Source organism: Salmo trutta, chromosome 36 (assembly GCF_901001165.1).
Source record: "Salmo trutta chromosome 36, fSalTru1.1, whole genome shotgun sequence".
In the NCBI taxonomy this organism is placed as follows: Eukaryota; Metazoa; Chordata; class Actinopteri; order Salmoniformes; family Salmonidae; genus Salmo; species Salmo trutta.
The window spans coordinates 7,757,750-7,773,835 of NC_042992.1; the positions used below are offsets into that span (position 1 = coordinate 7,757,750).

Here is a 16,086-nt window from a genome sequence, read left to right on the forward strand (position 1 = left end):
CCCTATTCTCTATTTGTGTATCCCAAATGGGACCCTATTCTCTATTTGTGTATCCCAAATGGGACCCTATTCTCTATTTGTGTATCCCAAATGGGACCCTATTCTCTATTTAGTGCAGCACTACTTTTAGCTAGGGCCTAAAAGAGCTTAGGTCAAAGTATTGCACTATATAAGGAATGGAGTGTCATTTGGGACACCATTTTTCTCAATTGAGTACGTGATTGTGTAATCTGCAATGTTACACTGCCTTCTGTCTATTTCCATATGTGTTTGTAAAGATGGAGTAAATGTGTATGTATCATGTTACCAGGTGGAGATGTCTTATAAAATTACCCAACCAAAATTACAGGAGTTGTTTCAAATCTCATAGACTGGGGAGAGTTCAGCAAGGTACAACGTTGTGGATAGAAATGGCATGAATAGAGTGGACATGTTCCTTATTCTACATGTCAGAGTAATGGTTGTTTTTATTTTTCTATCTGCGTGTTCTCAAACGTTGTGTACCGCTAAATGTGCCCCAGTCTCTGTTGAGCAAAGTGATAGCGCAGGTTTTATCAGCAGAAAACCACGAGTCACAAGGTTTCCCAGTGACTGAAAGGGAGGGACGGGCTGCCCATTGAATCAATCCCACACTGGACAGGATTTGAGATTATTTTGCATAACTAAACCTGCTCTTGAGTTTGTTTAGTTTCTGAATACCATTTTGTAGGTAATCGTCTTCTGCTCCCGAGTGAAAGTTGTAAAACGTGTCAACATTTTTTTTTTTACTATGTATATTCATAATGTTAAAAATAATAATAATAATAATTACTCTGGGATTATTTTATTACTGTTGGCGCCACCCAAAGGTTTGTTTTATGTACGCAATGACGTCATTTGACAGTTTTGGGAGGCGAGCTTCTTGACGGAGGAACAAAGTGAAGCACAGCGGATGTTTTATGTGCAACAGCCTACTTAAACAAGTAAGATTGGGTTATTTTTCAGTTTAAAAACCTACGTTAATGTATAACTCGCTGTAAAATAAAAAGTCACATTTTGTTGACAAGCTTCCAACAATTTGCTGGGAGCCAAGTTCCGTATCTGATGTCTTTGTGCTAACAATCAAGCTAGCTAGCGTGGCTATTTTCAGCGTCATCAGTGCAGGCCTGTGTAGGCAATACAACTCCAATTCAATTACACAATTTGGAAACATCTCATTAACTTTGTATAAAACAACAGCTGTCTAGTTTTACAAGCAAGCTACATAAGCTTAAGTAAGTTTTGTTAGTTCGCTAACTTTAGCTGTAAATCATCTAGCAAGCCAACTAGCTAGCCACCATAACATAGCTAGTTAAATTCTGAAGAAATACCCGGCGGCAACAAGGGCTAAATCTCGCTTGTGGTTTATTTAATATCTTACCTATTCAATGTCTGGCTAGGTAGTTATGTGGCAGTCTGATGTTTTGGGAGTGATCAACTGCTATATCAAAATAGTTTGTCACTCAATACACTTGTCTGATTTGCTACTGTGTGACTTGGCAATGTCTGACCTGGCACTTTAGTGTTTGTTCCCTGGAACTCTCCTGTCTAAAGGCGTAAGCAACAGAAAGTCGATTAAACCAATGATTGTCCTAAATGGCTAAAATAGTGTTTGCTACTTTGGGTATTTGAGCTGGTCCGGATGGATCGTGAAATACCTTTTAACAGGTACTGTTGTCATTTCAAATCATACTTAACACTAAAATAAAATATAAAGCCCCTTTTACATCCTTATAAATCTGACAGCACTTCTCTCCAGTTATGACTAGGCATTTAGCTGTTAATATGTAACTTGTGACACATTTTAATAGGCCTATCTTAGGACAAACTTGACTGATAAGTTTGATAATAGTATTTACCCTACTTGGCCAAAAGTGTGTGGACATCTGCTTGTCAAACATCTAATTTCAAAATCATGGGCATTAATATGGAGTTGGTCTCCTCTTTGCTGCTATAACAGCCTCCACTATTCTTGGAAGGCATTCCACTGGATGTTGGAACATTGCTGCAGGGACTTGCTTCCAATTCAGCCACGAGCATTAGTGAGGTCGGGCACTGATGGGCGATTAGGCCAGGCTCGCAGTCGGCGTTCCAATTTATTCTAAAGGTGTTCAATGGTGTTGAGGTCAGGGCTCTGTGCAGTCCAGTAAAGTTCTTCCATACCGATCTGTAACCATTTCTATATTGACCTAGCTATGTGCAAGGGGGCACTGTCATGCTAAAACATGAAAGGGCCTTCCCCAAAATGTTGCCACAAAGTTGGAAGCCCAGAATCATCTAGAATGTCATTGTATGCTGTAGATTTCCCTTCACATTAACTAAGGAGCCTAGCCCAAACCATTATCCCTCCTCCACCAAACTTTACAGTTGGTACTATGTATTGGTGCAGGTAGCGTTCTCCTGGCATCCGCCAAACCCCAGATTTGTCCGTCGGACTGCCAAATGTTGAAGCGTGATTCATCACTCCAGAGAACGCCTTTCCACTGCTCCAGAGTCCAATGGCGGCGAGCCTTACACCACTCCAACCAATGCTTGACATAGCGCATGGTGAACTTTGGCCTGTGTGCAGCTGCTCGGCTATTGGAACTAATTTCATGTAGCTCCCTATGTGTGCTGACGTTGCTTCCAGAGACAGTTTGGAACTCGGTAGTAAGTGTTGCAACTGAAGACTGACAATTTTTTACGTGCTTCAGCACTCAGCGGTCCTGTTGTGTGAGCTTGTGTGGCCTACCACTTCGCAGCTAAGCCGTTGTTGCTCCAACTTACAGTTGACCGGGGAAGCTATAGCAGGGCAGAAATTTGATGAATTGACTTGTTGGACGGTGCCACGTTGAAAGTCACTGGGCTCTTCAGTAAGGCCCTTCTACAGCCAATGTTTGTTTATGGAGATTGCATGGCTGTGTGCTTGATTTTATACATCTGCCCGGCAAATGTACGGCAAAGGGTGTGGCTGAAATAGCCGAATCCACTAATTTGAAGGGGTGTCCACATACTTTTGTATATATGGTGCATTCAGATAGTATTCCTTTTACATTTTTCTACATTTTGATAATGACAAAGCAAAAATATTTTTTTTTTTTAAATTTGCAAATTTTGTAAAAAAAACAAACAAAAAAAACATCACATTGACGTAAGTATTCAAACCCTTTACTCAATACTTTGTTGAAGCACCTTTGGCAGCGATTACAGCCTCAAGTCTTTTTGAGTATGACGCTACCAGCTTGGCACACCTGTATTTGTGAGCTTCTCCCGTTTTTCTCTGAAGATCCTCTCAAGCTCTGTCTGGTTAGATGGGGAGCGTCACTGTATGGCTTTTTTCAGGTCTCTTCAAATATGTTAGATCAGGTTCAAGTCCGGGCTCTGGCTGGGCCACTCAAGGACATTCAGAGACTTGTCCCGAAGCCACTCCTGCGTTGTCTTGGCTGTGTGCTTAGTTCTGTTGGAAGGTGAACCTTCGCCCCAGTCTGAGGTCCTGAGGGCTCTGGAGCAGGTTTTCATCACGGATCTCTCTCTACTTTGCTCCGTTCATCTTTTCGTCGATTTCTGACACCACAATGCTTCACCGTAGGGATGGTACCAGGTTTCCTCCAGACGTGACGCTTGGTATTCAGGCCAAAGAGTTCAATCTTGGTTTCATCAGACCAGAGAATGTTGTTTCTCATGGTTTGAGAGTCATTTAGGTGCCTTTTGGCAAACACCAAGTGGACTGTCATGTGCCTTTTACTGAGGAGTGGCTTCCATCTGGCCATTCTACCATAAAGGCCTGATTGGTGGAGTGCTGCAGAGATGGTTGTTCTTCCGGAAGGTTCTCCCATCTCCACAGAGGAACTCTGTCAGAGTGACCATCAGGCTCTTGGATTGCTCTACGGACAATTCCTAAGACCTCATGGCTTGGTTTTTCCTCTGACATGTCCTGTCAACTGTGGGACCTTTATATAGACAGGTGTGTGCCTTTCCAAATCATGTCCAATCAATTGAATTTACCACACGTGGACTCCAATCAAGTTGTAGAAACATCTCAAGGATGATCAATGGAAACAGGAAGCACCTGAGCTCTACTTCGAGTCTCATAGCAAAGGGTCTGAATACTTATGTAAATACGGTATTTCTTCTTCTTATTTTTTTTATATAAATGTGCAAACATAAAAAATAAATGTTTTTTGCTTTGTCATTATGGGGTATTGCGTGTAAATTGATGAGGAAAATAAGTAATTTAATCATTTTTTGAAGAAAGCTGTAAAGTAACAAAGTTGGGGAAGGGGTCTGAATACTTTCCGAATGCACTATATAGTGGACATCATGCTCTATTCTCCATTATGAACAGCTAGATAGGATTTTTAGGATGTGTCCCAAATTGCACCCTCTGTGTATCTCTGTCTTGATAACAAAACTTAAAACGACTTTCTCCTCTCCCAGAGTTTTCCCAATACACCTGCCACGCAGCCCCCAACAGTCTTCACCGTGAGACCTGAGAGCACGCCACACTGGCAGCAATGTCTTACAGTAAAGCAGACGGCTATCGCACCCAGCCACGGGACTCCAACACCCTCATCCAGACATGCAGCTCCAACATCCAGAAGATCACACAGAACAGTAAGTATTGCTGCAGAAAGAGAGAAGTTGATGTGATGAAGATAATTCAGTCAGTACTTTGTAATGATCTATACATGATGTATCCTATAGCTTACAGCAGGGCTGTCCAACTCTCTTCCTGGAGATCTACTGTCCTGTAGGTTTTCAGTCCAACCCTAATTTAGCATATCTGATTAAGCTAGTTAAGTTCTTGTCGAGCAGCTAATTAGTAGAATCAGGTGTGTTAAATTAGGGTTTGGACTGAAAACCCACTGGACGGCAGATCACCAGGAAGAGGATTGGACAGCCCTGGCCTACAGTTTAGAGAATGTATGTCTTCTCAGCTGCTCAGATAAAGAGCATGGTGAGTCAGCTGGGGACGAGGCAAGACACAAGCGAACTGCAGGACCGTCTGTAAGTATTCTCAAAATGTTTTGCTTGTACATATGCTGATAAACGTATTAATGTACATACAGTATTAGTCAAGTTTGGACACACCTACTCATTCCAGGGTTTTTCTTTATTTTTCCTATTTTCTACATTGTAGAATAATAGTGAAGACATCAAAACTATGAAATAGCACATATGGAATCATGTAGTAACCAAAAAAGTGTTAAACAAATCAAAATATGTTATATTTCAGATGATTAAAAGTAGCCACCCTTTGCCTTGATGACAGCTTTGCACACGCTTGGCATTCTCTCAACCAGCTTCATGAGGTAGTAACCTGGAATGCATTTCAATGAACAGGTGTGCCTTGTTAAAAGTTAATTTGGGGAATTTCTTTCCTTCTTAATGTGTTTGAGCCAATCAGTTGTGTTGTGACAAGGTAGTAGTAGTATACAGAAGATAGTCCTATTTGGAAAAATGCCAAGTCCATATTATGGCAAGAACAGCTCAGATTAGCAAGGAGAAATGACAGTCCATCATTACTTTAAGACATGAAGGTCAGTCAATCCGGAAAATTTCAAAAACTTGGAAAGTTTCTTCAAGTGCAGTCGCAAAAACCATCAAGCGCTATGATGAAACTGGCTCTCATGAGGACCGCCACAGGAAAGGAAGACCCAGAGTTACCTCTGCTGCAGAGGATAAGTTCTTTAGCGTTACCAGCCTCAGAACTTGCAGCCCAAATAAATGCTGCAAAGACAATCTGCAGGACAATAACCCAAAACACACCTCCAGGCTGTGTAAGGGCTATTTGACCAAGAAGGAGAGTGATGGAGTGCTGCATCAGATGACCTACAATCACTCAACCTCAACCCAATTTAGATGGTTTGGGATGAGTTGGACTGCGGAGTGAAGGAAAAGCAGCCAACAAGTGCTCAGCATATGTGGGAACTCCTTCAAGACTGTTGGAAAAGCATTCCAGGTGAAGCTGGTTGAGAGAAGGCCAAGAGTGTGCAAAGCTGTTATCAAGGAATAGGTTTGCTACTTTGAAGAATCTAAAATATATTTTGATTTGTTTCTTTTTTTGGTTACTACATGATTCCATGTGTGTTATTTCATAGTTTTTGTCATCACTATTATTCTACAATATAGTGAAAAAATAAAGAAAAACCCTTGAATGAGTAGGTGAGTGCAAACTTTTGACTGGTAATGTACTTACAGTACATACACTGACAAACTTGTTAATGTGCTGTATACAGAACAGAGTGTGTGTGTGTGTGTGTGTGTGTGTGTGTGTGTGTGTGTGTGTGTGTGTGTGTTTTCTATGTTACTCCCTGAGAGTTTAGCATCTCTCTTACTGTTCATTTTCTTTCAGGCAGCACATTCAGCACTTTACCAACCAGCTGGCCAAGGAGACCAACAAGCACCTGAAAGACCTGGGCTCCGTCTCACTATCTTCAGCACCTTCAGAGCAGGTCAGTGTCTGTTCCAATGAGTTTGTGTGTGGGACGGACATCCCAACAATGACAATGGGAGTACCTTGAGTAACCATAGGTACAGATCTTGGGGGGAACTCGGTGTCTGGGGGAGGGGGGAACTCGGTGTCTAGGGGAGGGGGGAACTCGGTGTCTAGGGGAGGGGGGAACTCGGTGTCTAGGGGAGGGGGGAACTCGGTGTCTAGGGGAGGGGGGAACTCGGTGTCTAGGGGAGGGGGGAACTCGGTGTCTGGGGGGGAACTCGGTGTCTGGGGGGGGAACTCGGTGTCTGGGGGGGAACTCGGTGTCTAGGGGGGGGAACTCGGTGTCTAGGGGGGGGAACTCGGTGTCTAGGGGGGGTAACTCGGTGTCTAGGGGGGGGACTCAGTGTCTGGGGGAGGGGGGAACTCTGTCTGGGGGAGGGGGGAACTCTGTGTCTGGGGGGGAACTCTGTGTCTGGGGGGGGAACTCTGTGTCTAGGGGGGGAACTCTGTGTCTAGGGGGGGAACTCTGTGTCTAGGGGGGGAACTCTGTGTCTGGGGGGGGAACTCTGTGTCTGGGGGGGGAACTCTGTGTCTGGGGGGGGAACTCTGTGTCTAGGGGGGGAACTCTGTGTCTGGGGGGGGGGACTCTGTGTCTAGGGGGGGAACTCTGTGTCTAGGGGGGGAACTCTGTGTCTAGGGGGGGAACTCTGTGTCTGGGAGGGAACTCTGTGTCTGGGGGGGGAACTCTGTGTCTGAGTGGGGAACTCTGTGTCGGGGGGGAACTCTGTGTCGGGGGGGGAACTCTGTGACAGTGACAACTCCTTGACAGGGACAATGTGTTTGAATGACCCATTTCTTCTTCTCAACCCACAGAGGCAACAGAAGATCCAGAAGGATCGGCTGATGAATGAGTTCTCCGCTGCCCTTAACAACTTCCAGGCCACACAGCGCCAGGCAGCACAGAAGGAGAAGGAGTCTGTGGCCAGAGCCAGAGCTGGTTCCCGTCTCTCTGTAAGGCTTTGAAAATACAGATAGAACAATGGATGGAATGCTGAGTATGTCATACCATTGGCAGGTTTTCTATGATCAAACTTCAAGTGATGTCTGGTTCCTCTCTGTCAGGCTGAAGATGGTGCCTCTGAGGAACAGCTCGTGTCTTTTGATAAGTAGGTTCAAGCTTCTCTCTCTCTCTGTCTCTCTCTGTCTCTCTCTGTCTCTCTCTGTCTCTCTCTGTCTCTCTCTGTCTCTCTCTCTCTCTCTCTCTCTCTCTCTGTCTCTCTCTGTCTCTCTCTGTCTCTCTCTGTCTCTCTCTGTCTCTCTCTGTCTCTCTGTCTCTCTGTCTCTCTGTCTCTCTGTCTCTCTCTCACTGTCTCACTGTCTCTCTGTCTCTCTGTCTCTCTGTCTCTCTGTCTCTCTGTCTCTCTCTCACTGTCTCGCTCAGAGGAGGATGTTTTGATACTTCTCTACTCCAGGATATGGTGCCTGGTTTCTTAAATATTGTTTGTATCTCCTCTCCATACAAGTGTTTCTTTCCCTCTTTCTTTTCTGTAGCCAAGAGGATTGGGGTCAGACAACCACACAGACGACAGAGGAGGCCATAACAGAAGAGGACTTGGAGCTTATCAAGGAGAGAGAGACCAACATCAGACAGCTAGAGGTCAGTCTGCCCCCCCCCCCCCCCCCCCCCCCTTCAATCTGAAACAGTGGCCGTGTCCCTTATTACACCCTGTTCCCTACATTGTGCATAGGGTGCTGGTCCAAACTAATGCCCTGGGGAATAGGGTGCTGGTCCAAACTAATGCCCTGGGGAATAGGGTGCTGGTCCAAACTAATGCCCTGGGGAATAGGGTGCTGGTCAAAACTAATGCCCTGGGAAATAGTGTGCTGGTCAAAACTAATGCCCTGAGGAATAGGGTGCTGGTTCAAACTAATGCCCTGGGGAATAGGGTGCTGGTCAAAACTAATGCCCTGAGGAATAGGGTGCTGGTTCAAACTAATGCCCTGGGGAATAGGGTGCTGGTCAAAACTAATGCCCTGAGGAATAGGGTGCTGGTCAAAACTAATGCCCTGGGGAATAGTTTGCCATTCAGGATGCATCCAGAGCCTGGGGACCAGACCAATGCCTATTCTCATCACATTTTTTAAATTTATTTTTATTTAACTAGGCAGGTCAGTTAAGAACAAATTCTTATTTTACAATGACGGCCTACCCCGACCAAACCCTAACCCGGGTGACGCTGGGCCAATTGTGCGCCGCCCTATGGCACTCCCAAACACGGCCGGTTGTGATACAGCCTGGATTCGAACCAGGGTGTCTGTAGTGACGCCTCTAGCACTGAGATGCAGTGCCTTAGACTGCTGAGCACATGGCATAAACAGGAAAGCATTTCCTTTCTCATTGAGTTATGTGTTATTTCAGCTTTGCCTTTTTATTGAGTTATGTTGTGTTATTTCAGTCGGACATCTTGGATGTGAACCAGATCTTCAAGGACCTGGCAGTGATGATCCATGATCAGGGAGAGATGATTGGTGAGTCCCATCACTGTTGTAGTACTGGAGTACAGAACCCAATCAGTTGCTTCCTTCATAAAAACCACGCCTCTGAATCATGATTTGAACTCTCTAAAAAAAAAAAATCTGACCCCAAAACATCTGTATTATAGTATTCATACCCCTTGACCTATTCCACATTTTGTTGTTGCAGCGTGAATTCAAAATGTATTAAATAGATATATTTTCTCACCCATCTATGCACAAAACCCCACAATGGCAAAGTGAAAACATGTTTTTAGAAATTGTAGCAAATGTATTAAAAATGAAATTCAGAAATATCTAATTTACATAAGTATTCACACCCCTGAGTCAATATGATTACAGCTGAGTCTTCCTGGGTAAAACATTTGCCCATTTATTCTTAAAAAAAAAAAAAAATTCAAGCTCTGCTGCTGAAAGGTGAATTCATCTCCCAGTGTCTGGTGGAAAGCAGACTGAACCAGGTTTTCCTCTTGGATTTTGCCTGTGCTTAGCTCCACTCTGTTTATTTTTTATCCTGAAGAACTCCTCAGTCCTTAACGATTACAAGCATTCCCATAACATGATGCAGCCACCACTATGCTTGAATATATGAAGAGTGATACTCAGTAATGTATTGGATTTCTCCCAAACATAACACTTTGTATTCAGGACAAAAGGTGAATTGGTTTGCCACATTTTTTGCAATATTACTTTAGTGCCTTGTTGCAAACAGGATGCGTGTTTTGGAATATTTGTATTCTACACAGGCTTCCTTCTTTTCACTCTGTCAATTAGGTTAGTATTGTGGAGTAACTACAATGTTGTTGATCCGTCCAAAGTTTTCTCCTATCACAGCCATTAAACTATTTTAAAGTCACCATTGGCCTCATGGTGAAATCGCTGAGTGGTTTCATTCCTCTCCGGCAACTGAGTTAGGAAGGAGGCCTATATATCTGTAGTGACAGGGTTATTGAAACACCATCCAAAGTGTAGTTAATAACTTCACCATGCTCAAAGGGATATTCAATGGCTGCTTTTTTAAATGTTTTACCCATCTATCAATAGGTGCCCTTCTTGGAGTGGCATTGGTAAAGCTCCCTAGTGTTTGTGGTTGAATCTGTGTTTGAAATTCACTGCTCGACTGAGGGACCTTACAGAGATGAGGTAGTCATTCATAAATCATGTTCAGCACTATTATTGCACACAGTGTTAGTCCATGCAGCTTATGTGACTTGTTAAGCAATTTTTTACTCCTGAACTTATTTAGGCTTTCCATAACAAAAGGGTTGAATACTTGTTGACTGAAGACATTTGTAAAAATGTCAAAAAACATAATACTGCTTTCACATTATGGGGTATTGTGTGTAGGTCAGTGACACAAAATCTCAATTTAATCCATTTTAAATTCAGGCTGTAACACAACAAAATGTGGAAAAAGTCAAGGGGTGTGAATACTTTCTGAAGGCACGGTACATATGTGTAAAAAATAAAAAATCTTCCGTACTACAAGCTGAGCCAGTCTGTCTGACCCTCTGTGTTTACACCACAGACAGCATAGAGGCCAACGTGGAGAGTGCTGAGGTCCACGTAGACCGAGGGACAGAACAGCTCCAGAGAGCCGCCTACTACCAGGTAAGGCAGAATATCATTGAGGCAGAGTAAGACCCTGTGTCCACTGCTAGCTAGCGATGGCTACCAACAAAATGAGGGAACCCATTCATATTCAATAGAAGGAAAGCGCCTCGCGCCGAACTGTTTGAACAAAGTGTGAACAGAACAATAATTTGACAAAAGCTGAACATTATGCAAATTCTAGGCGATATCATAGCGCGATATATAATGGTGCAACTGACCAATCGAAGATCGTTATAGCTTCCAGCCCATGCTTGATTGGCTGTTGATGCCATGGAGAAGTGGGTATACTCTAATTTCCAAAATGGCCTGCCCGGTGTAGTAAAGGAGGGCCCGGTGTAGTAAAGGAGGGCCCGGTGTAGTAAAGGAGGGCCCGGTGTAGTAAAGGAGGGCCCGGTGTAGTAAAGGAGGGCCCGGTGTAGTAAAGGAGGGCCCGGTGTAGTAAAGGAGGGCCCGGTGTAGTAAAGGGGTGCCCGGTGTAGTAAAGGGGTGCCCGGTGTAGTAAAGGGGTGCCCGGTGTAGTAAAGGGGTGCCCGTTGTAGTAAAGGAGGGCCCGGTGTAGTAAAGGAGGGCCCGGTGTAGTAAAGGGGCGCCCGGTGTAGTAAAGGGGCGCCCGGTGTAGTAAAGGAGGGCCCGGTGTAGTAAAGGAGGGCCCGGTGTAGTAAAGGAGGGCCCGGTGTAGTAAAGGAGGGCCCGGTGTAGTAAAGGAGGGCCCGGTGTAGTAAAGGAGGGCCCGGTGTAGTAAAATGATGAGAAACGGTGACATGTACTCTGAATGACCTAAATCATGGCAATGAGAAATACAATCCACCATGATATCCAGAATGAAACAGTAGACTCAGCCCTTATGGCTGATACGTTAGGCTAAGGGACCAGATAAGCACAGAGCTCAGAAAAAGGACCAGCTTTCTGTGGTGGTGCGTTTACATGAGAACGGGATACTCGAGGAGTTCCTACGTTTGACCTCAGATAAAGGCTTGGATGCTACTCGCTTCTGAGTCAGGGCCCTGGCCTAAACCTCATAGCCTGTCCCTTAAACTCTACCTGTTCAAGTCAGGGCCCTGGCCTAAACCTCATAGCCTGTCCCTTAAACTCTACCTGTTCAAGTCAGGGCCCTGGCCTAAACCTCATAGCCTGTCCCTTAAACTCTACCTGTTCAAGTCAGGGCCCTGGCCTAAACCTCATAGCCTGTCCCTTAAACTCTACCTGTTCAAGTCAGGGCCCTGGCCTAAACCTCATAGCCTGTCCCTTAAACTCTTCTGTCGAGAAGCAAAATGAAGAGGCTAAACTGTACAACTCATGAGACGTGGGAATATCAGGAGTCTGAGAAAAGAGAGGAGTGCGGAGCGGTCTGGTGCTGAAACATTTGATCCGAATTTCGCCGGGTTCAACCAGCGCCGGGCCAAGCCACATTACCTGCCCTGGGTGCTGAATAATATAGGTTTCTTCTATGTTTTCACACTCGCACTTTTCACACCCATATATTGCCAAATATTTTACTGACTTGCATTTGTGTAGGCTACGTTGTGCATGATTAATACGGCGTGTACCCTCCACTACACTACTTTGATACAAGTCAGTGGGGATTGAGAAGTGAGTATACACAAAGCCCACTGAAAAGAAAATGTGGATATACGACGTAATACCCTCCACTACACCACTGAGCACGACCTAGCATGCTGTGAGTTTGCTGCTTGAAAAAAAATTTGCCCACATAGCGTTGAACCGTCGAATAGAGCGTTTCATCCCCAGTAACAGGTAACATTAAATGAATTGGTGCCATGCTGTTTTCTGCACCTCGACTGTCACCAACCTACCATCCCTCTGCTCTGTCTCTCCCCTCAGCAAAAGTCCCGTAAGAAGATGTGCATTCTGGCTATGGTCATGTCCATAGTACTGACCATACTGGGCATCATCATCTGGCAAGCCACCAAATGAGAAGAGAGACAACCCTCCTCTCTTTCACATCTTTATTTATTTCATTCCCCCACCCAACCTGAAACACCAGCCCGGGATGGACCCCCTCCAACCTGAAACACCAGCCCGGGATGGATCCCCTCCAACCTGAAACACCAGCCCGGGATGGATCCCCTCCAACCTGAAACACCAGCCCGGGATGGACCCCCTCCAACCTGAAACACCAGCCCGGGATGGATCCCCTCCAACCTGAAACACCAGCCCGGGACGGATCCCCTCCAACCTGAAACACCAGCCCGGGATGGATCCCCTCCAACCTGAAACACCAGCCCGGGATGGATCCCCTCCAACCTGAAACACCAGCCCGGGATGGATCCCCTCCAACCTGAAACACCAGCCCGGGATGGATCCCCTCCAACCTGAAACACCAGCCCGGGATGGATCCCCTCCAACCTGAAACACCAGCCCGGGATGGATCCCCTCCAACCTGAAACACCAGCCCGGGATGGATCCCCTCCAACCTGAAACACCAGCCCGGGATGGATCCCCTCCAACCTGAAACACCAGCCCGGGATGGATCCCCTCCAACCTGAAACACCAGCCCGGGATGGATCCCCTCCAACCTGAAACACCAGCCCGGGACGGATCCCCTCCAACCTGAAACACCAGCCCGGGATGGATCCCCTCCAACCTGAAACACCAGCCCGGGATGGATCCCCTCCAACCTGAAACACCAGCCCGGGATGGATCCCCTCCAACCTGAAACACCAGCCCGGGATGGATCCCCTCCAACCTGAAACACCAGCCCGGGATGGACCCCCTCCAACCTGAAACACCAGCCCGGGATGGATACCCGGAGCGATGCCCAGCTAGCTCACTGTTGCCAGGGTCAGTGGAGTGGCATCAGGGCAAAAGGATGGGTCTGGGATATGTAACCTGACATTCCCTACCTGAGCTCAAGGCCTCCAGCTAACCTCCTGTCTCATTTACCCTGAGACAAGCAAGTAGAATTTCTATTCAAATGAAGGAGAGTATTGGAGTAAAATGGGGCGGGAGAGTGGATTAATATAAAGATATGTTTAATTCTACTTGTGATATTTACTACACTAACATTCATTGTATTTCCAAACACACGTAATTGTTATTAATATTATTGTTGATGAACTATTATATAGCAAATGGGGACGGACATCGAATAGAAAAAAATAAACTGTTGTTTTTTTGTAAATTCATCTCTGGGTTTTGTAGGGAGATAAATGATTTTGGTAACCTGTACATTTCCGGCACCTTTCTGGTGTAAACAGTTTAGAGTGCCACACTCCATTCAAGTTATAGGACCAGTTTCCTGAACACAGATTAATCCTCGATGGCGATTCTGCATTGCGTTTGCATTTTAGTCCAGGACTAGTCTTAATCTGTGTCCAGGAAACCACCCCATAGTCTTTATATTGCTCAGGTGAGATCAGGTTCTGATAGTGAACCTTTTGTCTTTTTTTTTATTTTTTATCCAACTGTCTACATGATAATAACAAACTCTGGTGGTAATAACCACATTTATTAACACTGTTGAAAGAGCAAACCTCTTGGCAGTTTACAAAACACAGATTAAGCTTCATATTATTTGTAATTATGTTACCGGCACCTTGACCATTCGCTCGATAATAATTTTTTTTTTTTTAAATTGTCCCGCGGCTCAAATCTAGTTTATAATCCCTGTCGTAGATGGTGTTGACTGGACACGAAGAGCATAGTTGTTGATGTGCTGTAAAACTTCATTTATGACTGATGTTCTCGTTTTGATGCAAATCTTTGTAATATATTACAATCTTGGACTACGGACCCAATATAATGACAATATTATATCTGTTAAATGCAACCATAGTAAAAAAAAAAAAAAAGTAATTGTCAACCTGTTTTATTGATATCTATGACCTTCTATCAATATGCTTAAATAAAAACAATGTCTTAAACACAAGTTCCTTTTTTGTGAGACTTTTTTGTCAGGACTTTTCCTTCCAAATAATCAATAGTGTAAATATGATCACCTTTGTACCTTGTAAAGCTGTTTTTATATTTATTGTATATCTTTTTGTTATCCAATTTATAATTTGTTTCATATTTTAGGGGGTGGATCAGCTTGAGTAATGTAGATTCCATCGATGTAATTATCTGCATCATTTCTAATCCCACATTTTTTATTTTTTCATAAATATATTACATTTTTAATTTGACCTTTTTATTTAACTAGGCTAGTCAGTTAAGAACACGTTCTTATTTACAATGACGGCCTACTGGGGAACAGTGGGTTAACTGCCTTGTTCAGGGGCAGAACGACAGATTTGTACCTTGTCAGCTCGGGGATTCGATCTTGCAACCTTTTGGTTACTAGTCCAACGCTCTAACCACTAGGCTACCTTCCGTAAATATATAAAATATATAGTTTCCTTTTATTATTTTCCCCTACCCCTACACTTAGGTTTCTACTTCCAGCTTATACATACTATATACATTCTACGGGCACAGTATATTTTACTTTAGTTAACTTGTTATTTTTTTGTCTCATCCTTCAGCTCCATTCAATCCCTCCCATCTATCTCTGAACACAATCCAGGTTTGATTTCTATTTGCCATATATTTTTCAACTGTGATGTTTCACAAAGTTCTAAACCTTTCTATTCTCATAGGTTCTACCGATTTGTAAATGAAAGATACATTTTTGTTGTTGCTATTATTATATTATTGATCGATTTGACTATGCCTTTTTAAATCACCCAGCAGTGCTATTTGCACAGTTATCTCCAGGTAAATGTTGCCATTCTTCAGCCGTTCCTGAACCTGCCACCAAAAACAAGCTACATATGGACAGTACCAAAACAAGCTACATATGGACAGTACCAAAACAAGCTACATATGGACAGTACCAAAACAAGCTACATATGGACAGTACCTAAACAAATTATCTAATGATTCTGTCTCTTCGCAGAAAAATCTGCAGAGCTGGGATGGTTCTATCCCCCATATACAGTACTAGTCAAAAGTTTAGACATCTAATCATTCAAGGGTTTTAATTCATTTTACTATTTTTTTTTTTACATTGTAGAATAATAGTGAAGACATCAAAACTATGAAATAACACACATGGAATCATGTAGTAACCCCCAAAAAGTGTTAAACACGTCAAAACATATTTTAGATTCTTCAAAGTAGCCTCCTTTTGCCTTGATGACAGCTTTGCACACTCTTGGTATTCTCTCAACCAGCTTCATGAGGTAGTCACCTGGATTGCATTTCAATTAACAGGTGAGCATTGTTAAAAGTTAATGTGTGGAATTTCTTTCCTTCTTAATGCGTTTGAGCCAATCAGTTGTGTTGTGACAAGGTAGGAGTGGTATACAGAAGATAGCCCTATTTGATAAAATACCAAGTCCATATTATGGCAAGAACAGCACAGATAAGCAAAGAGAAACGACAGTCCATCATTACTTTAAGACATGAAGGTCAGTCAATCCGGAAAATTTGAAGAACTTTGAAAGTTTATTCAAGTGCAGTTGCAAAAACCATCTAGCGCTATGATGAAACTGGCTCTC

At 43.9% G+C, this 16,086-nt stretch overlaps 1 protein-coding gene across 1 annotated transcript; it reads left to right on the forward strand.

Moving 5' to 3' along the window:
• The first annotated feature begins 43 nt into the window (after nucleotides 1-43).
• Nucleotides 44-14,474, forward strand: stx12 (syntaxin 12). The gene is made up of 10 exons (XM_029734502.1): nucleotides 44-962; nucleotides 4,435-4,611; nucleotides 4,935-5,004; nucleotides 6,353-6,452; nucleotides 7,310-7,447; nucleotides 7,559-7,602; nucleotides 7,988-8,093; nucleotides 8,893-8,965; nucleotides 10,500-10,582; nucleotides 12,428-14,474. The coding sequence occupies exons 2-10, from the start codon at nucleotides 4,512-4,514 to the stop codon at nucleotides 12,518-12,520; spliced, it is 807 nt and encodes a 268-aa protein (XP_029590362.1). The 5' UTR covers nucleotides 44-962; nucleotides 4,435-4,511; the 3' UTR covers nucleotides 12,521-14,474.
• Nucleotides 14,475-16,086: the final 1,612 nt, after the last annotated feature.

What these genes read in the sequence shown, in the direction of transcription:
- stx12 (XM_029734502.1), top strand. Translation starts at nt 4,512, where the DNA reads ATGTCTTACAGTAAAGCAGACGGCTATCGCACCCAGCCACGGGACTCC. An exon ending in AGCGAACTGCAGGACCGTCT is followed by an intron (nt 5,005 to 6,352) that starts GTAAGTATTCTC and finishes ATTTTCTTTCAG; the next exon opens with GCAGCACATTCAGCACTTTA. An exon ending in GAGCTGGTTCCCGTCTCTCT is followed by an intron (nt 7,448 to 7,558) that starts GTAAGGCTTTGA and finishes CCTCTCTGTCAG; the next exon opens with GCTGAAGATGGTGCCTCTGA.